The sequence below is a fragment of the Antechinus flavipes genome, chromosome 2, assembly GCF_016432865.1.
Source record: "Antechinus flavipes isolate AdamAnt ecotype Samford, QLD, Australia chromosome 2, AdamAnt_v2, whole genome shotgun sequence".
Taxonomy (NCBI): domain Eukaryota; kingdom Metazoa; phylum Chordata; class Mammalia; order Dasyuromorphia; family Dasyuridae; genus Antechinus; species Antechinus flavipes.
Genome location: NC_067399.1, coordinates 191,928,699 through 191,955,387, shown reverse-complemented (window position 1 = coordinate 191,955,387; position 26,689 = coordinate 191,928,699). Strand labels below are relative to the sequence as shown.

The 26,689-nt window shown below is 33.7% G+C and overlaps 1 protein-coding gene across 1 annotated transcript in view; it reads right to left on the bottom strand.

The window, feature by feature from the left end:
* TPO (thyroid peroxidase) overlaps window positions 1–26,689 on the bottom strand; it is a 179,010-nt gene that overhangs the window by 4,253 nt on the left and 148,068 nt on the right. The window contains exon 13 of the mRNA XM_051973586.1: window positions 21,622–21,753. Within this exon, the coding sequence (XP_051829546.1) occupies window positions 21,622–21,753 (132 nt within the window). The remainder of the gene's footprint in view (window positions 1–21,621; window positions 21,754–26,689) is intronic.

Here is a 26,689-nt window from a genome sequence, read left to right as displayed (position 1 = left end):
GATACAGATATACACTAGCTAAGTTTCTAGACTAGTCACTTACGTACTGTTTGCCTCAGTTCTTCAGCTATAAAATGGAGATAATTGTAGTACCTACTTCCCAGGGTTGTTATTCCTCATATCATCCTCTGGTGCAGGTAATACAAATGTTAACCACTCTATTTCACTGATGAGGAAACTGAATTTTAGATAATAAAAGTGAGTTGTTCTGGTTACATTGGCTTCAAAATGCAGAATGGGAACTTGAAGTCCAGTCTTTTGATTTCTATAGCCATTGCTTTCCTCAATATACAGGATAGTGTAGTGGAAAAAGGTCTAGATTTTGAGTTAAAGTCATAGGTTACATTTGTGACTCTTTTAACTACTATTTGTGTGATTTTGAGCAAATCACTTGATTTCTACAGGATTCACTTTCTTCTTTTGTAAAATAAAAGCCTTGGATTATACAATTTTTAAGGCCCATTGTACTTCTAAATTTATATGATTCACAGCCTTGTGATCTTAAGAACATGGAGTGGAATTATAGTGAACTGGAGATTTCAAAATTTTAAGAACACCAGTTAGAAGACTGAAATCCTTGCAAGTTTGCAAAATATTCTAATAATTCAAAAATCACTATGAGCAGTACGAATCTAAAAAATCTCAATCATTTTAAAATTCCAGCTGTTCATTTTTTAAAAAAGGATAAACATGTGAGTTTGGGAAGAAGTCAAGCTGCATTCTCACTATGGCTCATAGATTCATTAGCAAACTTACTGTGAGTCCCCACAGTGTGTAATAAAAAGTCACAACAACACCACTTACTATTACTAAAGCTCCCTGAGTCTAGTAGCCTTAAGACAGGAATGCTAAGTAGCAACTCTTCCAGGGTATAAATTAGAGCTGTGAATTATTCAAATGAGGGAAAACATATTTCTGGATATGAGTCAATGAGCCCAATTCTTTCCCATCATCCTTCAGTTTTCTGGGTCCTAAACTCACATACTCTTCTGCCATTTAGTTGCAGCTATCTACTAAATGAATAGTATGAAACTGTGAGGCTATCTCTATGAGGCTGTTAGTCTATGTTTGTTACTATGAACTAACTTTGTTGTGGTTTGGGGTGAGGGGAGAGGGGAAAGGGAGGCTTCTTAACACCTACTTGGAAAACTAACTTGCTTTTCCAGACTTGAAATGGTCCTCAATCATTCATTTCAAATTTATTTTTTAAAAACCAAAGTTTTATCCATACATTTTCATTAAGATAAATTAATCAATAAACATTTTTAGGCATGTACTATGTGCCAAGTACTGTAATGAATGCTGGGTATATAAAAAGAGGCAAATGACAGGCTCTGTCCAAGCAGCTTACTATCATGATTCTTTCTGGATATATTCAATAAGACTTCTCTTATAACAATAACAATTATGAGCAAAATTAACTGGCAACATAATGAAGATACATTTTTGTGTATTTCAATAGCATTTTCCCTCCTTTCATAGAAAAGTGAGAGATGTATTATCTTATTTCCTCTCTAGGGTCAATATTAGCAGAATGTAACATTAATTTTTATTTTAATATCTTAAAATATAATTTAATAATTGGGCATATTACTTTCTTGGTTCTACTAATATTATTTTGTATCAGTTCATAAAGGTTCTCTGAATTTTCTGAATCTGAATGTGTTTTTATTAGAACAAAATAATGTTCTATGATATTAATATACCCTCTTTTTCCTGCTACTCTCCAAATAATAGGCACCTAATATTTTCCAAGGTCTTTTGCAAACAAAAAATTTACCACCACTATAGATACAAGGCTTCTCTGTCTTTTATCTCTTTGTAATATATTTGCCGTGTTGGGATCTGTCATTCAAAACTTATGAAAAATTTGCTTGCATGGCTCCAAATTGCCTTGCAGAATTATTGGATCAACTTATATCTTAGTAGAAGTGAGCGAGGTTGTGGAAGGGTCAGAGACCTTGGCCTTGTTGGGGAAGTTTTTTCGGTCATTTTAGTTTTGTCTGATTCTTTATGATTCCCATTTGGAGTTTTCTTGGCAAATATATCAGAGTTGCTTGTTATTTCTTTCACCAACTGATTTTACAAATAAGGAACTGACCCTGAGACTTGTCCAAGGTCTTACAACTTGTACCTGAGGTCAACTCTTTCTGACTCAAGGCGTCTATCCACTGTATCATCTAGCTGTCCCAGTGGGAAAATTAGAGGATGCCAAAGATAAACTTAAATAAATTCAGCATGAAGCTTATTCTATATCGTCTTTCAATTAAAACATACAACCTTCCTCTTGTCCAACAGAATAAGGCAATTAGTTATAAATGTGACTATAAAAACTCTCAGAATAAATAATTTTTAAGGATTAAGTTAGAATCTACCATGATGTAATAAGAAAAGAGGCAGATCTTAGGGATGATCAATATTTGTGTTGAAACAAATTCTAAAGATCAAAATAATTAACAGTTTTCAGAGTGACATACATGCCCTCAGCAGTACATCCCACTGGAACAGAAAAGATGGCCTTTGGTCTGGAGAGTTTGCTATCATAGAATTATAGAACTTCCTGGCTGGAAGTGATGTTAAAAATGATTTAGTCTAGTGATCTTTAATTTAAATTGCCTATATAACTTTATAGCAGTTACCTACTTGTACACACAGAATCACACAGATTTTAAGCCATATATAAACATTAATTTAATTCTTAGCCTTCTAAATGTGAGCTCCTTGTCTACTGTTAAAGGTACTGAATCATATCCACTTTTACATTCTAATTATCAATAAAACTAAAATATAAATGGAAATTACAGCCACATGGAAGGATGCCTCATAGATTTTCCTTGGTAGAATTGTTTTTTATAATGTGTCCATAGGCAACAATAAATATCATTTCATAGGACACAGCCCTCTCCTACTTCAGGACTCATGAAAAGCATATACAAAAAAATCTGACATGTTGATAATGATAATTGAACTAATATCTATTGCAGAGGATGAAGAGGTAAAGTAACTCTCTGAAGAACTTGATAAATTCAAATTAAATCCACATATACTTTAATATTCAGCTCATTCAAGGAAAAGATCATACATGAAAACATAAAGAAGTTGAAAAAAAGCCGTAAAAAATGAGTCCAAAGATACATAGATTAGAAAAACTCTTTGTTCCTACAAGTCATGAATAGTTTTCTCAAGGAAAGATTAGAAAGAGTTAGATCTGGTAAACAAATGAATAACATCATACATAAAAACAATCAATAATATTCTAATAAATAACTACTTAATTGTATAGGTATAACAAAAATGAGATCATAGATCTAGAACTAGAAGGGACCTTGGATACTATCCAGTACAGCTACTTCATTTTACAGTTGGGAAAAAAAAAAACCCCAAAAAACTGATGTCCATGAAGATTAATTGGGCACATTGATAAAAAGTAAGATTTGAACCTTTGACTTCAGAGTCAGTGCTCTTTTTACTCTAACCTTCTGTCTACACTGAGATAGGTAAAAGAAAATCATGAATAGAATTACTATTAAAAAAGATAAATAAGAAAATGTCAATAGCTACCAACCCATATGACTACTTCTCTATTTTTACAAAATGTTTATTAGAATAACCCATACAAATATCAAGGGTATTCTTGAAAAGGGTATGAGAAGAAAATAGGCAGCCCTTTGTAAATGACATTCTGCAATAACTCACATCTTTATGGTCAAATAATTGTCTGAAAGGTACAAAGAGTTCACATTGGACTATATGATATAGTGAATTAGGTGGATCAAAACAGCACCTTGAAATCTTCTTTCTTATAAGTAATCTGTCCCAGAAATATCAAATACACACACACACACACACACACACACACACACACACACACACACACACACACTATAGACTATCTTCTGAGTTTTGAGATTTAATCTAGTATAAAACCTTAATTTTACAAAAAAGAGGAACTGAAACCCAGAATTGAAAGGGGACTTGTCCAAGGTCATAGAATTAATTGTGTTGGATCTGAATTTAAAAATAAAACAAAACATTTGAGGTTTTATATAAAAGATTTAACAAAGTGAATGAAGTGGCTATATTTTAATAGCATGTAGCTGTGTAGTTGTTTTTAAGAAAACATTCGTGAATCTGCTTTCAGATTACTAGGTAAGCTGAATTAAGTTGCAGAATGGATGTCTAAGGAAAAATATGTTTAGTGGCCTGTAACTTATCAAGTTAATCAGATAAAATCACCCCAAAATTGATCCATAGAGCTGGGAAGTCAGGAATTTTTTTTTCAAATGGACAGGAAGCTTAACATGAGCCATATCTCAGAAAAAGATATGATATTCCTATAAATGGATAGGAGATCAGGATGATTATTATCATTCAGAGAACTGACCCTAGGGATGGAAGCAGTATTTTCCAGTAGAGCATTAAAAGTACTCTATTCAGAGGAGGGAAAGCATTAGATTTGAATTCAGAGGATTTTGGTACTACCACTTAAGACTTCTTAGATATTAGATAGGTCCCTTTATTGCTCTGAGCATTTTTTAATCTGTAAAATGAGATGGTTGTGCTAGATAGTATATTAAAGTCCCTTTGAACTTTAATGATATGATTAATTTCAGTTAGATTCTCTAGTTTTTACATCTGTAAAAAAAATGTTGATCTGGAGGATTTGTTTGTTTGTTCCTGTGATTTCTTTGTAACTTAGAGAACTTCTGGTGTGGAAACTTCCCCCTTGGAGACAAATCCTCAATTTGGCTGGAAAATGTTATCTGAGAATATTATTTGGGTTTATAATATCATCATTTTATAGTTGGATCCAGTTTGAGGTTAGAATTGTTCAATTTAAGGAGTGGCATTCTGAACAATTCAATTCAATCCAATAAACCTCTATTAAGCACCTACTAAGTATTAGGCACTGTGTTAAATTGTGGGAATACAAAAAGAGCAAAAAAACAAAACCCCTGTCTTCAAGAAGGGCAACATAATGCAGGGAAATGCAAACAAATACATATAAAGCAAGTTATATGCAGGACAAATGGGAAATAATTAATTGTACAGTTCTTTCAATCATGGCCTACTATGTTATCATTTTTTTCTTTTTTGGCAAAGGTACTAAAGTGGTTTGCTATTTTCTTTTCTAGCAGATTTTACAGATGAGGAAATTGAGGCAAAAAAAGAATTAAATGACTCTCTCAGGGTCATACATGTAGTAAATGTCTGAGACTAAAATTGAACTCAGGTCTTCCTGATGGCAGGTCCCATACTCTATAAAAATGCTTCTCTCTTTAGTTTGAATTTGGGATTGGAATTAATAATGAGCTTCACATCATTCTAGGTCCTGGAAATGCAAAGACAAATATAAAAATTGTCCCTTTTCAGGTATCTGGGAGTGGAGCCAAGATGGTGGAGTGAAATCAAGAAAACCACATGAAATCAAGCTTTTGAATATAGTCTAATGGAATGAAACCACTCTCCACCTTAAGATAGATTGGAAAAACTTCAAGAAAAGGTAGTCTCATTGTAGTGAAAGGGATGTTCATTCCAGATTAGATGGAATTTGGGGAAGCCAGTGAGAAGATTTTAATTACAGCAGACCAGCAACTAAGATCCTCAATTCTAGCTTAGTAGAGTAGCAGAGCAATGGGACAGCTTTCAGTCCCAGCTCTGAAAGCAAATTTCTAGAATTAGCAGATAAAGCTACCCCTGCAAACATAAGGGATACCTGTGCTCAGAGCTAAGGATCAAAACTGTAGAGAAACATCCCCTTTTGCCCCAAGAGCCGAGTTCAAACAAAAGAAGTAAAAAAAAGAGTGGAAATATTAAAAAAAAAAAAAAGAAAGAAAATGAGCAAGAAATAGAAAAGACTCTTGCCAATAGAAAGCTACTAAGGTAACAGGGAATACCAAAACATTAACTTGGATGAGGACACAATGTTGACAAAGGAAATCTCTAAGAGTGATATGAATTGGTTTCAAGCCCAAAGGGGCTTCTTGGAAGTGCTAATAAAAAACTTTAAAAGGCAAATAAGAGAGGTAGAAGAAAAAATGAAAAGTATGCAAGAAAGAATCAACAGTTTGGAAAAGGAAGGCAATTCCTTAAAAAATACAATTCGTCAAATGCAAAAAAAAAAAAAATCCACTGAAGAAAACAACACCTTCAAAAATAGAATTAATCAAATGGAAAAAGAAATATAAAAACTAACTGAAGAAAATCACACATTAAAAAACTAGAACAGGGCAAATGGAAGCCAATGGCTTAATGAGACATCAAGAATCAGTCAAACAAACCGAAAAGAATAGTAAAAAATGGAAGAAAACGTAAAATAGCTCATTGGAAAAACCAGCTAACCTGGAAAATAGATCCAGAAGAAATGATTTAAAAATCATTGGTCTATATGAAGGCCATGATAAAAAACAAAACAAAACAAAACAACCCCCCACCCAAAAAAAACCCAAAAAACAAAAACAAACAACCTGGATAGCATTCTTCCAGGGATTATCAAGAAAAACTGCCCTGATATTCTAGAAACAGAGGGGGAAATAGTCATTGAAAGAAATCACTGATCATCTGATCACCTTTGGAAAGAGATTCCACAAGGAACATCCCAAGAAACATTGTTGTAAAACTTCAGAACTAAAATTTCAAGGAAAAAATAGTGTACACTGCCAGACAAAAGCAATTCAAACATCAAGGAGAAGCAATCAGGATTACTTAGAATCTGGCAGTTTCTACAATAAAAAATTGGAGGGCCTGGAATACCATATTCTGGAAGGCAAAGGACCTGGGGTTATAACCAAGAATTAACTACTCAGCAAGACTGAGCATCATATTTCAGAACTGTAATGGATTGAAATAAGAGACTTTCAATCATTTCTATTGGAAAACCCAGAACTAAACAGAAAATTACTCTTCAAACACAGAACCCAAGAGAAGCATAGAAAGGTAAATAGGGGAAAATGTATATGTATTATTTAAAGGACAAACTGTTTACATTCCTCGTTGAGAAAATTATATCTGTAGTTCTTGAGAACTATATCTGTTATTGGGGCAGTTAGAGGCAGCATCCCATGAAATGAGAATATACTAGTGAATGGTGTGATGTGATGATATCAAAGAAAATAACACTAAAGGGCTGAAAATCACTGTATTGGGAGAAGAGGAAAGGGGAGGTATAATGGGACAAATTAGATCACATGAAGAGTGACAAAAAATCTATTACAAAGGAGGGAAAGAAGAAGGAAGATGAGCATTATCTGAAGCTTGATCTCACTAATTTTGGCTCAAAAAGATAATAACAATAATTCAATTGGGTATAGTAATTTATCTAAATCTTTAAAGAAGTAGGAGAAGAAAAAAGGAAAGAAAAGGGATGGGCTGGATAGAAGGGAAGACAGAAACACTGGGTAAAAAGATAAGAGAAAGGGAGAAGGGTGATAGAAGATAAAGTAGTGGGTGGATGAATTAAACAAACAAAACACTACTAAGGACAGGGTAGAAAGAGAACAATAGTTTATACAAAGGAGAAAATAGAATGGAGGGAAATACAGAGCTGGTAATCATAACTGTGAATGTGAATGGGATGAACTCTCCTATAAAATGGAAGCAAATACCAGAGTGGATTAAAAAATAGAATGCTACAATACATTGTTTACAATACATTTGACACACAGAGATGCATACAGAGTAAAGGTAAAAGGCTGAAGCAGAATTTATTATTCTTCATTTGAAGTAAAAAAAAAAAACTGAGGGTAGCAATTCTGATCCCATATAAACAAAAGTAAAAATTGATCTAATTAAGAGATAAGGAAGGAAAGTATATCTTCTTAAAGGGTACTGTAAAAATAAAGCAATAATAATACTAAATGTATATGCACCAAGTGGTAGAGCAGAGAAATTCTTAGAGAAGATATTAAGCCAGTTACATGAAAAAATAGATAGTAAAACTATGTTAGTGGGATTCCTCAACCTCCCCCTCCCAGAATTAGATAAATCTAACCATAAAATAAAAAAGAAAGAAATTACAGACATTAATACAATTTTAGAAAATTTAGATACAATAGACCTCTGAGAAAAAAATAGAGATAGAAAGGAATACACTTTTGTTTGGTATCTATACAAAAAATGACCATATATTAGGGCATAAAAACCTTCTTTTTAGACCAAAATGTGACAAAAATTATATTTAAAAAAAGGCCAGGGAAAATAGAATAAAGATCAGTTGGAAATGAAATAAATTAATTCTAAAGAAGGAATGGATTAAACAACAAATCACAGAAACAATCTGTAATTTCATTCAAGAGAATGACAATAATGAGACAACATACCAAATCCTATGGGATGTAGCCAAAGCAATTCTTAGGGAAAATTTTATATTTCTAAATAGTTACATGAATAAAATAGAGAAAGAGAAGATCAATTAATTGGGCATGCAACTAAAAGAGCTGGAAAAAAACAACAAATTAAAAACTCCCAATTAAATACTAAATTAGAAATTCTGAAACTCAAAAGAGAGATTAATAAAATTGAAACTAAGAAAACTATTGAACTAATTAATATAACTAAGAGTTGGTTTTATGGAAAAAACAGCAAAATAGATAAACCTTTGGTTAATTTGATAAGAAAAAGCAAAGAAAAAAACATCACCAGCATCAAAAATAAAAAGGGTTAACTTACCATCAATGAAAAAGAAATTAAAGCAACAATTTGGAGCTATTTTGCTTAACTGTATGGCAGCAAATCTGATAATCTAACTGAAAAGGATGAATATTTACAAAAATATAAATTGCCTAGGTTATCAGAAGAGGAAATAAATTACTTAAAATTTAGAATTACTCCCATTTTATATAAAGAACTGTGTCAAATTTATAATAATACAAGTCATTTTCCAATGGATAAATGGTCAAAGTATATGAACAGACAATTTTCAGATGATAAAATTAAAGCCATCAATAATCATAGTAAAAATGCTCTAAATAACTTTTAATTAGAGAAATGTAAATCAAAACAGCTCTGAGGTACCACCTTACACCTTTCAGATTGGCTATGATGATAGCAAAAGATAATGATAAATATTGGGGGATGTGGGAAAACTGGGACACTAATGCATTGTTGGTAGTTGGAAAAGATCCAACCATTCTGGAGAACAATATGGAACTATGCTCCAAATGCTATCAAACTGTGTATATCTTTTGATCCACTGGATCTGTAATCGAAGGAAATTATAAAGGAAGGAAAAAGGCCCACATGTGCAAAAATGTTTGTAGCAGCTCTTTTTTTTTTTTTTTTTTGGTAGTAGCAAGGAACTAGAAAATGAGTGGATGCCCATCATTTGGGGAATGGCTGATGGTATATGAATGTATGGAATATTATTGTTCTATAAGAAATAATCAGCAAAATGATTTCAGAAAGTCCTGGAGAAACTTATATGAAGTGATGCTAAATGAAGTGAGTAGAACCAAGAGAACATTTTACATAGCAACAGCAAGACTATGTGATGATAAACTTTAAAGATTTAGTTCTTCTCAGTGGTTCAGAGATCCAAGGCAATCCCAATAGACTTTGGATAGAAAATGCCATCTGCATCCAGAAAAAAGAACTATGGGGACTAAACAACACATGCTATGCTCACTTTTTTTTTTATTGTCCCATGGTTTTTCCTTTTTGTTCTGATTTTTCTCTCCCAACATGATGTATAGTAAAAAAAAAAAAAAATTAAAAAAAATTAAACAAAAACTGCTACTAAGAGACCCTAAAGAGGTCCCTTACCTCAAATCATTTCCTTTTTATTTTAAGAGAAAACATGTACATAGATTTTTTTCATGTGAGGATTTATTGGAGTGAGGTTGGTGATATGATATATATATATAAGTATAAATATAAAATTAATGAAAATATATGCAATAAATACAAGATAACTTATTTTGGGAAGAAATTAATAGCTAGAGAGAGATAACATAATTTGGGGTACAGAATATATCAACTCTCTTTATTTTCCTGCCTACAAAAGGAAATACAGCTTAAATGTTAGGTCCCATAGGAAGCCATTTTTAGTGTACTATGTTATTTGCACCCTCTCTCCCTTAAATTACTTTGCATTTCTTTATTTGTCTATACATGGTATCTTTCCCCCCTTACACAACCTCAGGAGACTCTAAGCTCTTTGTGGGCAGGCCTACTTAATTCCTTGAACATACCTGTAAAAAACTGAATACATTTTTCTTTTATTGGTTTGAATATATTTAAGTCTTTGTCCCCAATAAGTTAGAATAATTGAGAAAAAGGATATAGTAGCCAAAAAAACATTAATCATTCTAAGCCCCAAAGCAGCTTAGAATATATATGATTTCTTCTCTCAAGATAGTCAATGGTATTCCTCCCACTAGGGTGGGGATGACTCATTGAATCCTTGGACCAGCTTAAAATAACCTGAAATATGAAGCACACTGGTAAAGAGCAGGCTGGATTTACTGATGAAGTCACTTCCTTCAACAGAAGGCTTCAGTAGCTCCCACCAACATTGTCAGGGAAATGTTTGTTGAGTGGGTGAAATGTGACATTTTTTTGGGCTGAAGTAATGATTCCATATTTGATTATGAAATACCCACAAGGGATCAGTGTTTAGTTAAAGATAAAAAATAAAATATAAAGAATGGCAATGTATACTGAAACAGCAGTAGTTTAATGAAAAAAGTACCTACTCAATGAGATTCCTGTTGATGTGGGTTCAAATCATTATTCTGATATTTACTTTAAAAGAAACTTAATGGGGAAGATCAATTTGCAGCCAGGTGGCACAGTGTGCTGGGCGTGGAGTCAAGAATAGTCTTTTTCTTCAGTTCAAATCTGACCTCAGACACTTATTAATTTTGTGATCCTGGGCAAATTACCCTAAGCCTGTTTGCCTCAATTTCCTCATCTGTAAAATGAGCTGGAGAAGAAAATGGCAAAACACTCCAATGTCTGTGCCAAGAAAACACCAAATGGGATCATGAGAGTCAGACATGAGTGAATAACAACATCATTTTACAAGGGGATGCATTTGGAATCAGAAAGACTTCGATTTTTAAACCCTGACTAACACTTAGTAATTGTATAACCTTGGATAAACCATTTGGCTTCTTTATGCCTCATCTTTATTTGTAAAAAGAGGATACTAATACTTGCAATATTTATTTCATAGGATACTTATTAAAAAAACTTTTCAAACAATATAATAAAAAATAATAATAATAATAAAAAGTAATTGTTTTACTATTTGCCTTGGTCAAATCACCAAACTCTGATTCAGTTTTCTCATCTATACAATGGGCATAATAATGTTTGAATTGTAAGTATCTTAAATATAATATGTCCCAAATGGAATTTACTATCACACCAAATCTTTCCCTCTTTTGAGTACCTACCACTTTTAAGGGGACTATTATCTTGGTCTCCCAGGTCCACAACTACTGTGCTGTTGACTCCTCACACATATTCCACCCACATTAAATCTTCCAAATCTTAATTCTACCTTCCTAGCATCTCATCTCTAAATCTTTTGCTTTCTACTTACATGGTAGCTAGGGCCCCATTACCTTTCCTGGATTATAAGATAACCTTTTAATTGGTCTCTCTACTACAAGTCTCCCCTGATTCCAATCTACTTCTTCCATTTTCTAAAGCATATATTTAACCATGTCACCTCCCCTGATTGTGAGCTCCTGTAGCTTTCTACTGCATATAGGGTGAAATTTAAAAATCTGCTTATTACTTGAAGTTCTTCTTTCTTACTGTTCCAATCTTCCTATACTTTTCTTCTGTCTACATACTCTTAAGAACTTGGCACACTGTACTCCATCCCTATTTCGGATCCTCTGCACAGGCTCTCCCCCATATCTGGAATTTATGAAAGTCTTATCTCCTCCTCTTAACTCTCTCTCTCTCTCTTTTTTTTTTTTTTCAAGATACCTCAAATAGCACCTTTCTTAGGAGACCATTTCTCATTTCTTCAAGATACTAGTGCCTTCTCCAAATTTTACCAAATATACACTACAATTTACATATATCTAATTTTATTTATAGATCATATCCTCTTGTGAACATAAACTTCTGATGGGCAGAGAGGCTTTGCCTTTCTTTGCTTCTCCTGTGCTTTACACGGACCTTTGGTCAAGTCACTGAACTCTGACTCAATTTTCTCATCTGTACAATGAGTATGATAACATTTGCACATAATAAGCAATGAATAAATACTTTGTCTGATTGACTCAATAGTAAACAATACTTCCTTCTCAGGATGGTTGTGAGGAGGAAAAAAAAAAACACATGGCAAACTTTAAAACACTATGTAAGTGTGAGTTATTATAGTTTAACTTTGGGTAAGTAACTTACCCTCTCTATAATTGTTTCTTCATCTGTGAAAGAAAAAAGTTGAACTAGATGATTTTTAAGATTCCTGGTAGCTCATTAAATACCTTTAATGGTATTTGGGGAAAAAAGCATTAGAATTTTATAGTTCAAGGCTTCCTACAGTTAGTTAATGAACTGAAAAGCTATTGCTCAAAATAATCTGTTCAAAGCTTTCCTGGTCGATAGTAATGAAGGCATAAGAATGTTGACTAACACTCATTTCAATTCACCTTAGAAAGATTCTGATTTTATTAGATTTGAAGTAAAGAATCAAAAGAACAGGTCTATGGAATGTCAGTCTATAATAGTGCATAGCACTGGTTCCAACTGGCCCCTCTCATTTGCATCTAAATAGTTACTTTAGAAAACATGCAGAATTTTTACTTGACCTCAAGATCTGTAGTTTTTCTATAGATTTTTCCATGTGAGGATTTATTGGAGTGAGATTGGTGAAGTGGGGGAGAAGGAGACAGACATATTGTTGTCAATAATGTAGATTGATAGTCTGATTTTGAGTGAAGAGAGCGAAAAAATATTTCATATGGATTGGAATTATTCATATTTCATATGAATAAAATCTAAGATTAAGAAAACATAAAACTGGAAGGGAAGGGGAGAAAACTGAGAACTACTCAGGGAATAGCTGGAAAATAAATAGTATATGAAAATGGTGAGTAAGCAGACCCAAAATAAAAAGGAAGAGAAAAAGAAATTGCTAACCTGAAAAGCCAGAAATCTAAATAAAAGAATTGGATTGGAGAAAAATAGAGTGAGAAAGGAAAGATCAGCAGTAAAAGAAAGTAAGCAGAGGGCAGAGAAGTTCATAGCTGTACAGACAGGATAGTTTTTGGTTCAGCAACATACAGTTCAAAGGAAAAGGGGCCTTAGAGAATACTAATTCAAATACCTCATTTGATAAATGAGGAAACTGAGGCCTAGAAAGGCATATGATATCCATAGTTAGTGAAAAAAAGAGAATAAGAATAACCTAAACTTTCTGATTAGGCATATGATATCCATAGTTAGTGAGTAAAAGAGAATAAGAATAACCTAAACCTTTTGTTTAGGTTATTCTTTTGATCATTTAAAATCCATCCTTGATACTGTGAAAAACAAAATGTGCAAGTGTTTTGGAAAAAATCTGAAAGATTAAGGTATGAATCTTATCTCAAACTTTTGCTAGTTGTGTAATACAGAGTAGGTGACAATTTCTCAGAGTATAAATTTCTTCATCTGTAGCAGGACTTCTTAAACTTCTTCCATTCTTAACCCTTTTTCATCTGAGAAACTTCTACATGACTTATCTGTATATAGTTTATTTTCTATAAACCTATAAGTTTTTAAATACTTTTGTATAATCATGGTTCATTGTTTGACTATGCGTTTCTCTTCTTTTAAAGACAGTGGAAATGAGAAGAAGCTTAGAATCAAAAACACTAGGATTCTAGCCCAGGCTCTGACATTTCTTAACTGTATGAACTTAGACAAGTCAGGGTTTCAATTTTCTTGGCTATACAATGAAGGACTTGGGTGAAATCACTTTCTCTCTGGGTTAGCTAAGATTCTACAGTTCTCATTTTAGGAGGGCAACCTATATTTGAGCCAATGGAATAACTAGGTTGTGCTCCTAACTTTACCAGACTTTAACAAGGCAGTATTGCTGGATATTAGGAGCAAATTCGTTTCTGAAGCCTGAAGCCTGAGCTCAAGCTGCTCACCTTTATCATGTATGACTTTTTGGACACACCCTCTTTCAGACTGTCCATCCACATAAGCTATGTCTGAACAAAGTGGAACTTACTCCCAAATATGTAAAATAGTTGCTGAGGCTTTTTCTAACATTTATTTAATTTCCTTTTCTGCTCTAATTGGTTGTTCTTATTGAATATTCTATGGTTTGCTTAGTTTATCCTTGTTACTTTGGTTATAACTAAGTATTTCCATACAAGTTAAAGTAAGTAGTCCTTAGTTCTCCATTATAGTAGAAGATCAAGTCATGATTAAAGTACACCTATTTATCTGACAAAGCGTCTACTTTTATAAGTTGCAGCACATTCTGGTGATACCATCCTGTCTGGGTAGACCAGGCTAATAATAGAGAGGCAAAATATTTTAGGATAATGGTGTCAAACTCAAATGGAAACTGATTATTGAAGACCATAATATTGAAGGTCATAATTTGACTTAGAAAACCATAAGTTAACATTATCTATACTGTATTTTTAATTTATTTTGTTAAAGACTTTCCAGTTACATCTTAATCTGGTTCTAGTTTGTGGAGTGGACCTGGTTTTAGTGTGATATTTCTGTTTTAGGGGATCAAATAATGTCTATTTTTCATAATCAGGGACATTTTTAGCTAGAGAATTTTCCTTGAATTGTGAAAAGGATCCTTCTTGACCTGTAATTTCACAGAATAATAAAGGAAGAGGCTCTTCTCCAGAACTCCAAAACACAGGACCAATTGCCAGCCCATATCAGCCTAACACAATTTCTTCTTCTCTAGCTAGGCTGGAAACTACTACTATGAGGACTCAGTTTTATGTAGTGTAATGCACTAGGCTAGTGCATAAAACTTCCCACCTTGCAAGCAATGGAGATGTTGAGGCTTTTAGTCAGGATACCTGGGTTTGTGAACAGCATCTTGGAGAGAACTAACAGTTTGTTTTGTGAAAGAAGACAAAGATGCCATGGGGAAAAAGTCCTTAAAAGTTTCTTTGGAGTAGGAGGTGCTAGGATGTGACCAACTTCTTTCAGGCTTCAGCAATCATATTCTTTCATGGGTCTGTGCAGCACCAGGGAACAGAGTTCAAAACTATGTGATCTCCCAGGTTTCCTGTTCAATCACTGTGCTATGAAATTGGCCACATTTGGCTACAAGAGCCACAGACCGAATTCTTCCAAGATCAAGAACTTCTCCTCTTAAAATAATTTAGTTTGCTTTAGTTTAGATATAGTCTCCATGGTCTTGAGTAAAAGTTGTGGGTTAAACTTAGTCTTGAAGGAATTCATGAGAGCTAAATGATAGAAATGAGGAGGCAGAGCAATCCAGATAAGGGGGATAGGTAATGTAAAGGTATGGACTCTGGAGAAGGAGTGTCATGTGCAAGGAACAAATGGTCCCATTGTAGTTGGAAAATAGAGTGAAGGAAGAGAAACAAAGTATAGGAGAACTGAGAAGGACTGAAAGGTACACATTATGAAGAGCCTTAAATGTGAATCAGAAAAGCTTTTATGCAATTGTTAGCCAGATTCATTAAACTCATCAATGAAGAGTTGATAGAAAGAATAATACAGGACTTTCTCCAATATTCCAGCAAATGAATTTCTTTTTTAGCGGTCTTGGAAAGAATGTTTCTAATGTTAAAAACATCATTAATCCAAAGACAAACTGCTGCCCGCCTTTAACATTCTCACTTCTATCACTATTTGTTGACATTGACTGAGTACTTATATTTGTGGAAGCAAGAGGATGGTTGAAAATATGAGAGGAGAGAAATAGGAAAGTTTTTCTCTCAAGATGTTTATAACTTATTGACAAGTCAAGAAATATCATTGATAAGTCAACAAATTAGTTAACATAATTTCAGGGAAATATCAAACAAGTGCAAATTCATGAATTTCAAGGTCACAGTAGGCACTTAATAAATATTGATTGATTCATTCATTTAAGGTAGATGAGATTATGCCTCTGTTCATTAATATCTTGAACCTGACTAACAGAGACAGGTGTACACAAATATGCCTTCTCTAAAATGAAATTGGATACTGAAATGAAATGAGATATCTAAATTTCATGTACCTAACACTTTCAAATCTGACTAAATCCAAGTAGTGCCTGTCTAATTATATGGCTTTATTTCAGATGACAAAATCCATAAGTTATAGACAATGGACTTTACTACTGCCTGACTAAATCAGGATTGTTATCACTGCATTCATATACTCAAGCCTCCCTTTTCTTTTTCAATTAATCTCGACTTGCGTGATTAGTGTCTAATTATACCTGATTATGTTACATTACATTCTACATTTCACTCACAGTATGTTTGTGCTCTCTGTCATTCCATTATTACTAGTAGTCAATCAAAAAGCACTTAATGGCCACCCAATGTGTGTATAGAGTTATTCTTGATGCTGAGGGAGTGGAAATTTAAAAGTTGAAGACACAGTCTTTTTGTATTTGATATCAAGTAATTTATAATTTGTATTTGATATCAAGTAGTTTATAATGAAGTAGCTGATTAATACAAAACTGTCGTGGGTTTGTCTTTTTCTTGATGTGGGTACTCCCACTAATGTAGATTGCAAGTCACTTATTTGTGGTTTTCCATCTTGTGCTGTTAGCATTTAATCTGCTCATGAATCTTCTCATAGATGATGCATTCTACATAGTGTTTAGATCTCTTAGTATTCTATTAATGTCTTTGCAACAGTCAAACTATTCATGTTCTCTCTCAAATTCTCTCAAATGTAACTCTTTTATATCATTTCTTATACCAGTTATGTCAAGTTTATCTGTTGTATCTATGACATATATCAGAACCTGCCTGTAACTTTTAGTTATAGAAAGTGCCTCTCACAGAGTTTAAGTGAATTGACATATAAATAGGAGGTTACAGATAATAGGATTTCAATTTAGGTGTTGCTGATTCCAAATCCAACATTCTATCTAGCATGCCACAATGATGCAGCAAGCAAATTATTGTGGGAAGGTATTGCAACCTACTTATGTTGATCTATCCACTGACCTGAAGGTTACTTCCAATTCTGATCTGATGGAGACAGAGGTGTTTTCTTCTAGGAAATCATGTTATCCTATTGACTATTCAAACAACTTCAAATTCATATAACATATCTCATAGACTATAAAATGATACCAAACACAGAAAAAGTGGAAAAATGAATTTTGAGATAGGTTTTGAAGGAAGCAATGAAAAAAGATTGGTGGACAGAAAGGGGAAAATGTTATTCAGCTTAAAGGCATAGTATTTACAAAAATAAAGCTTCACAAACCCCAACTCATAACATATAGTTGGTCTCCCTTCGTTTTTTAAAATAAGAATTTATGACTAAGTTTGAATACACTTTAAATGACTTTATATTATAGGCAAAGTGACCACAGAAAGTAATATTTGGAAACATCTTTCATAATTATCTCCTATCATAGTTGATCACCTTTGCTTTGCTGCTGTAGTACTGTGGGCTTTAAAAAACACAGCACAACAGTCTTAGTGTTTGACTTCTTCCTGATTTGAAACCAGTCATTTTCATCTATTCATTACTGCTACCACATTGCTCCCATTAAATACATATGTATGAAATCCTTGGCTAAGATAATATATGATATAGACTTGTCTGCACATTTTCATGAATAATTGCTGTGTTTCTCGTGCTATAATTCTCCTTCAATTATGGCTATCAATCTTTTTGTGACATCTATACTTTTAATGTACTCATTGACTTAAAGCACTCTATTCCTGAAACATTGCTATTGAAACTAGGATATTTTAAATCAGGATTTTATTGGAAATTTTGGGACATATTTAATGTGCTTGCCTGTGCCCTGTTCTTAGACTGCCTTAAATTATGTAGCAACCAAAAATGAAGGATAGATGAGCAGGTTTATTTGTCTGATGATGAGGAACCATGTAGAAGTCTGCTAAGTCTGGGGCCATTTTCTTTCTCTATGTGCTTACTCTTCATGGTCTCATTAACTCTCAGTGTTAACTGGAGTTAGTAATCATCTATCTGCATATAACTTCTAAAATTCTATGTCCTCCTGAGACTCAATTCCACATCACTTTTTCTAACTATTTCCCACAATTATCTTAGAGCCAATATGTCTATAACAGAACTCATTATTTTCCCTTCTAAATCCACTCCTATTTCTGTGCTTCTGGTGAGGGCACAAACATCCTTTTAGAGATCAATATTTGAAATGCTACAGTCATTCTTGACTTTTACATAGTTCTAATTGCTCATATCAAATAATTTTCCAAGTTTTATTGATTCTATCTCCACAACAACTTTAGAATTCATCCTCTTTTCTCTACTTATCATGCCACTTCCTAAGTACAGCCCTCATCAACTCTCATTTGAATCATTTCAGTTGGGGAACATTTAGTAGCAAGACTTCTCCATCACAAAATGACATTTTGTAAACCTGTACTTTAATTCATTAATTCAAACTTAATGAAGTCATAATATAATCTTTTCAAGGTTAACAGAAAATAATATTAATTAACACATTGAGGTCTTTGTCTCTGTAGCCCAAAGAATTCTTTGGCCTGATTATTTTGAAGCAATTATCTTTTTTACCCTATTTACTGATTACAGGATGCCCAAATCTAAAGTCCTGCTTGTTTTAATCTCTTGATATTGGTTTTCTTAGCTGGTGTTTCTTTTGCATCTTGGCCCTTTAATATGTCTTTCACGGAGGTATCAAACTGACCTTCTTAAAGCACAGGTCTGACCATGACATTTCCCTACTCACAAAGCTCCTCTGGCTCCTGATTCCTTCCAGGGCAAAATAATATTTTTTTATTTGTCGTTCAAAGACCTGGCTCTAGCCTACTTTCTCAAAGATTACTATACATTAGACCAATTGGCCTATTTTGTGTTCCTCATATGTGAAATTTTACCTCCCATATTGGTAGTTTTGTGCAAGCTGAATGACTTACTCATGAAACAAAGATGCTGAATCCAGACGTAAGCTAAATGAAAACTCTATGACATCAGGAAGGATAGTGAGGCCCCACGCTACCAAAGGCATGAGTTTCTTTGACCATATGTGTTCTCTACACATGAAGCTCACCACTAGTATATTCCAAGTCTGGGCCCAGTTTTCCATGAAGGCTATGTGTATTTGTAGAATAGTGTGCTCCAGGATTATGGGAGAAATGTTTATAACGACAGTTGGCTGACTGTTAATGGAAAGTACATTGGTGGGGCTCATGAATTATCATGTTCAGTGTATAGACCAGAGAATAATCTTTGAATTCAAGGGAGTAGAAATTACCCATATCAGTATCCATGTTATGAGTGCCAAGCTGAGAAATAATCTAGCTCCCATCAGTGTACTTTACATTAACAGTAAACCAAATAGACATAATAAGCTTAAAACAATGAAATTTACTAAAATTACATAGTTAAAAATCATAGCAATAAAATATTTGCCTTCATAATCCTTGGCATTAAGGCAAATGTTTAGGAAACATATATGTCTTTTCATTCAATATGGTTCAATCTCTCAAATCTATAATTTGTTCTCTTCTCTGCCACTAGAGGTCAAATTCCTTGAAACTGTTATCTCTGGGATCATTGCCATTTTCTGATTTCATCTACACTGCCTCAACTGTGTCTTGAACATTCTTGAATTGAATTATTCCTACTGAGAAAGAAGTTCTTTTACTAAGTGCTGCAGTCAATGAATGAGTAATGAGAGAAGATCTCTGAGAATTTTGTGCTTTTTTCTATGTGTATGAGTCATATTTTACAAATATGTAGTCCTGGAATACCTGGAATACGTGGAACACCTGGAACATTGAAACCTTTTGAACACTTTGTATTTGAAGGTTTGCCTAGGAATAAGGCTAGTTACTCAAAGAAGCATTTATTAAGTACCTACTATACCAATTACTTTGTTAAGTGCTTTACACATATTAACTCATTTGATTCTTAAAACAATTCTGGGAGCTAAGTACTGTTATTCTTCCCTGGAAGGTGGTTACTATTATTATTTCCATTTTATTGAGGAAATTGAGGAAGATAGAGGTTAAGTGACATAGCTAGTAAATATGCTAGGTCAAATTTGAACTCATGTTTTCTTGACTCCAAATCCTCCATTATCTACTCCATTATTTAGATGCCTCTGAGACTTGCTTCAGTCAGTGGCCTGGCTACCTTTCAATTCAGGCAAGGAACTTTTTTGTTTTAAATTAAGGGAACACTGGATCTGATTACATTTTGTTTTTCAAGTAGTTTTATACCTTATTACTGTCTTTGATTAAGTTCTGAGCTTTCAGAGACTAAGTTCTTTACAAATAAAATAGAATATTGTTCTACCATTAAAACTACCCTCAACAATATTCAAATTTTAGAAAAGCTTTGAGGTACTTGTAATAAATGATACAGAATGAAGAAAACAGAACCATGGAAACAATATTTATAATATTATAATAATTTAAGGGAACACAATACTAAAAAAAACATGAACACATTTAATACAAGGACCAACTGTTATTTCAGAAGACAGATAGAGACATGGTGATCTCTAGATACAGAATGTTGCATTTGGTTAAGCAATACTCTTTTTCTTTATTACAATGTTCTCTGTGCTAGGAAGATTTGGAAGTTATTGTGATATAAAAACCTCCCAAACCGGCAATTAAAACTTTTATTTTAAGTTGATCTTTACAAAAAACTTTTATATTTTTATAATATAGTAAATACAGAATACTAAGTATAAGAACAGTTTCTTCTGTGACTTCTTTGTAGTTCAGGTTTAATCCTGGACTGGTTTCCTACCATTTCCAGCCTCATGCACTCAGGGAATGCAAACTAATTAGCCTAAACACAATAGAATTAGGATGACAAAATAGCTACAAAAAGATGATTTATTTCCTGTCTAAAGCAAATAGAAAAGTTTTTTGACTTATTTGGATTTTTAAAAAGCTCTTTTCCACTGTGTCTATTAGCATGGATGTAGGCATATAAACAACATTGATAATTGTGATCTGAATATTGAGAAATTAATTTACTCATTCATTTAACAAACATTTATTGAGAGTCCCCTATAAGCAATGCTTGGTACTAAGTGTTACGGATAACAGAAAGATAAATAATATATGATCTATTCCCTCAAGGACTATAAAGTCTAGGAGAGAAATATAAGACAAGATAAGTATAAGAGAAATGAAAATATTATAGCATAGGCTAAATTGTGTGGTATTAAAAAAAGTATTGAATTTGAGTTAGAAGGCCTAGTTTTAAATACAGATATACTACTGACTGCAGCAGAGTAAGCATTACAGTCTGGGCTTCAGCAGCACCATCTGTAAAATGAAGGAGTTGGAGTAAGTGCTGCTAAGGTTCCTTCTATCTCTAAAGACTGTAATTCAGTGATAATTTCACAAGAGGAGTATAAAGTACTGGGAGGTCATTCCAGGGAGAAACCACTAACAGTGACAGAAATTCAAAAGACTCAGGGCAAACCCATATTCATTAAACGAGTCTTACCTATACAGGTTCTTTCATCTTCTCCTAATTCATATGGGTCTGTGCAGACACATTGGTAGCTGCCTTTGATGTTTTTGCACTTAGCAGAGGCATGGCAGGCAGGGTTCATTTGATCTTCACATTCATTAATGTCTGTGAAAATGACACAGTGACCATTGGAAGTCATTAAGGAAAAGACAGTTTTACATTGTCTATTTTTAAAGTCTAGATCTAAGATTGCATCAATATTGAGAATTACATTCACTATGGCAGATAGGCAACTCCCTTGTAATTTACAGTCTTACAGGCGAGACCAAAAGGAGGTCATATGCAATCAAATTGCTTGACCATTCAGAACAAGCCCAGCAAGCCAGTGCATCAATATAACATCAAGGCAGATACAAGAGCGTCTGGGTTCAGTTGGCCTGCTTGATTAATGAAGGACCAGAATAGCCAGTCTACCCCTAGTAACTGAGCAAAAGATGAGTACAACCAGGACCAGTGACCACCCAGTGAATCTGGGGGCGCCCTCCAATAATAAAGGGAAAATAGGTATCATTTGATAAAAATTCATTAGTGCCACAATGTGTCAGATACTGTGCTAAGTGCTGAGGAACTATGTTAAGCACAGACTATAAGACCACTTAGTAAAAGCCCAGCATAGTCCACCACCCTCAGACCTCTAAGGGATGCTGAAAGCAGCCAAAGCTAAAGGTCACCAAGTGGATGTGTGACTTCTATGAATAGAGATGTGTCCAGAACAGAGAATGTTCTTACTCTACCAAGACTTTTCTCTTATGCTTAGCTAATTCTCACTTTTCTCTTACACTCTCAATCCAAGTCATGCAGAAATCCAAACTACCTAAAACTAAAATATTCCCTTCTTCAAGCTTCACTGCCCAATCTCTTTTCCTTATGTATCTCAAATCTACCCCTCCAGATCTATCCACTATTTCCACTGATCATTTTGTATTTTCCATTTCATACTTAACAAACTTCCCTTTATTTTGACTCTCTTTCTTCTCTACCATTTTTGTTTTCTGGCATTCACAAACAAAATAACAACAAACAAAACTTGTTTACTCCATGACACCATGATTTTATATAATTTTCAGTGATGGTTGTACTTTATTTCAATCACACTAGTCCTAAAGGGGAAATCATGAGACTTCTTGTTCCCCATTATCATTTCCAAACTTTTATTTCTGTAATTATTCAGCAAGTTGTTCATTACCTCACTTCAGTCCTGTTGACTATTATCTACCATCCCCAAGTCATTCTCTTTCTCTATTTTAATTTCAGGTTCGCTATCTGACTCATGTTGGCTTCATTATTGTATGCATGTGAAAGCTCAATAGTTCACTAGTGCCAGTCAGGAAATTGAATTGTGTTATGGGAGCAATCTGCTAAAAGCTGCTGGGGATCTAATTGTGTCCAACAGGATAGATCCCTTTATATGAGAGGATAATAGCAATGCAAGGAGACTGAGAGGCAGTTGCATTCACTGACCCCTCTCCTCTTCCCTCTTGCCTCCAATTTATTTCATTCCCAATTCACAAGCAACATCTGAATCAGTAAAGGCTGATTTGCAATTCCTTAAAGTATGTTATTCACAGCTGTGGGGGCTTTTGGAGAACCAACCTATTTTTCATGGTACAGTCCCCTTTAATTCTTTACAGGCTTTCTGAGTTTCACGCTTAGCCATGGTCCTTAACAGAATTGTTTCCCTTTGAATTGCCTTAGGAAGATGCTGAAGATTACCTGGCAAGATAAAGTACTAAACATTGAGATCTTTTTTTTTTCTTTCCTAACTGAACCACCAAATATTCCATCTCTTCTGTAGAGAGTACAACTTTGATGGGTTGGCCATATTGTTCAAATGTAAATGTATGTTTGCCTAAAAGACTATTTTACAGAGAAATCACACAAGCAAGCATCACATGGAGGTTAGAAGTGATATAAAGACACTTTCAAAGATTCCTGAAGAACTTTGGAATTGATTGTGGAACATGAGAGACAATGACACAGTGTCATTGCATAATGTGCCTGCACTAAAGAAGATGCTGTACTCTATGAGCAAAGCAGAATTACAATGCTCAAAAGAAATGTGAAATGCACAAATTTAGAGATATCTCTTCTCCAAATATTAATATAGATTATTTGTACTCCAACCTATGGTATAGCCTTTTGAGCTCATATTGATCTGATTAGCTACAATAAGACACATTGTAAGTACACTCTAACATAGTAATGTCATTTTGATCCCCTTCAAGTAAGGACAACAAACCACTAACCAACTAACCTGATTCACGATATTCCTTCGGCAAAAAAAAAAAAAAAAAAAAAAAAAAAAAAAAAAAAAATTCCTGACCAATAATAGATGACTCTAGCAAAACAAATGAATGTTCCCCCAAACACTCTAAACTCCCAGTTCTCCATGCTATTCAACTCCCAAGTCCTATCTCTGTCAATTTGAATTACTTTCAGGGATGATTATGTCATTACTTACATACACACACACACATACCTCTTTGATCATTTTCATATATCATTTATTTTGCTTTTGTTAATTCCTCAGTCTTCTTTACTAGAGTCATATAATGTACTCTAAATTTGAATATCCCAAGGTTTAGCCAGTTCTTCTTCACATCTTTCACTACGCACGTTATATCATGGTGAACTAATCAGGTTATATGGATTTAATTGTCATGCCCATGCTGATAACTCTCATATTTATATTCCTAACCATAGTTGCATTCCTAAACTCCAGTCCCATATTGCCTACTGCTTATTGTACATCTCCAACTTATTCTACAGGCCTCTCAGATTCACCAGGTCTAAAATACATAAGCCTAAATCTGTGATTCTATCAAATATACATTTATATCTACATTGTTCAGGGTAATCAGTCATATCCGTTTTTAGTTACATATAATTTTGATTACATTTCTAGCCATCTCTGGGCAGATAGGTGGTGCAGTGAATATAACAACAGGCTTGGAATCGGGAAGACTCATTATCATGAATTCAAATCCTACCTGACACAACCATCTGTGTGATCCTAAGCAAATCATTTTACCCTTTTTGCCTCAGTTTCTCATTTGTAAAATGGGCTGGAGAAGAATATGTCAAAGCTATGCTAGAACCATTGCCACAAAAAAAAAAAAAAAAACCCAAAAAGGGTCACAAAGAGATAGGCATGACTGAAATGACTCAACAATGACAAAGCAAGAAAATTCTAATTTATGTACCCAACTGCAAGAATTGGTGAATTAAGTATTCAAAATGAAAGGAGAAATGTTAAAAGGTTTGCTCCCCAAACTCAAGTGCCATTTTGCCTGAAGATTTAAATTCTACCTACTTAATCAATTTCAAAGATCTACAATTTAAATTGTGAGAATATTTTCCTCTAGAATCACAATGTTTTTTTTTTTTTTTTTTTTTTTTTTTTCTGAGGCAATTAGGATTAAATGATTTGCCTAGGGTCACACAGTTAGGAAGTGTTAAGTGTCTGAGATCAGATTTGAACTCAGGTCCTCCTGACTTCAGGGCTAGTGCTCTATCCACTTAGAATCACAAGCTTTATAAAATTTGTAATTTTAAAACATTATCTTAAGGCTCAGAGAAATGCCATGTTCATGGTCATATATCTAGTAAGCTTCAAAGTTATGGTTTTAACTCAGGCTACACATCTCTGTTTTAAAGTCCAGAGCTTTACCATAAAGTGTTGTTCCTTATCTAATTATAGTAAGAACAATCTATAATTTTAAAGGAGTGCCACATAATATAGAAAACCACTATTATAAAACAAAACAAAACTTCTAGTTAAAAACTTATTTTTCTAATGGCTTTGTTGCCTATTTATCTAATGGGTCTTTATGCTAGCACACAGTAGGTGCTAATAAAAAAAATTATTGTTTGAAAGATTTATTTTCCTTAATAACCTTTCCTTAAGAACCATTTTTTTTTTTACAGAGTACTGCACAGCATTGCCCAGTTGATGAGTTTTGATTCATTTTGCATTCACAACCTTAAAGTTTTTGAAAATACTTATTACAGTTCATTTACTAGATTTTTTCTGCCATCACCAGATTTGTACGTGGGTGGGTTTGAATGCATGAATAGGATTTGAAAAAAGAAGAGAACAGCAAATTTCATTTGATTTTTCTGAATCAAATACTCAATTAAGCCAGTAGCTTTTCTATTCTGCTGTTATAGAATTACTGATAAGCTAGCTTCACTGAGAATCTGCTTTATCACTTTGGGTTCAAAGTAATTTACTGTAATCATAAAGTGTTTCCAAGTTGGTCTTTCTAGGAGTTTATTATTTTTCCTTTTAATAATGACATTAGAATCCTTCAGAATTTCAAAGAGTCTATCTAAGCATGTAGATGACTAGATAGAATGTATACATGCTTCTGACCAGACTTTCTACTGCCCATAGGATAAAAATGCAGATGATAGTTTTCAAAGGGTTTTGGTATTCATTATCTCATTTAATCCTATTAACAACCCTATGAAGTGGGCAGAATAGGTAATCACAGAGCATAAAAATCTCAGAATTAGAAGAGATCTCAGGGACCAGTCAGTTCAATTTTCTTATAGCTGAAAATCATCACTTTAGCATTCAGAAAAAAAAAAAAAGCACCATATTGCCTTGATTTGAGGATCACTAGCTTCTGAAGCAACCCATTCTACTCTTTTAAAAAAATAATTTATTTTATTTTATTTAATAATAACTTTATATTGACAGAATTCATGCCAGGGTAATTTTTTTACCCTTGCACTCACTTCTGTTCCGATTTTTTCCCCTCCCTCCCTCCACCCCCTCTCCTAGATGGCAAGCAGTCCTATATATGTTAGATATGCAACCCATTCTACTCTGAGACAGCTCTGATAGGAAGTTATTTTGGATATCAAGTCTAAATTTGCTTCTCTGCAACTTCCCCATTCAACTGGAAATTTGAGTGGGATAAGCAATAAATATAGAAAGAAGTTTATGCAAACTAATACAAAATAATTTAAAGTGAAAAAGAGTATAACTAACTGGAGAGAGGAGTGGTAGTCCAATGTGAGGAGAGGAAGGATC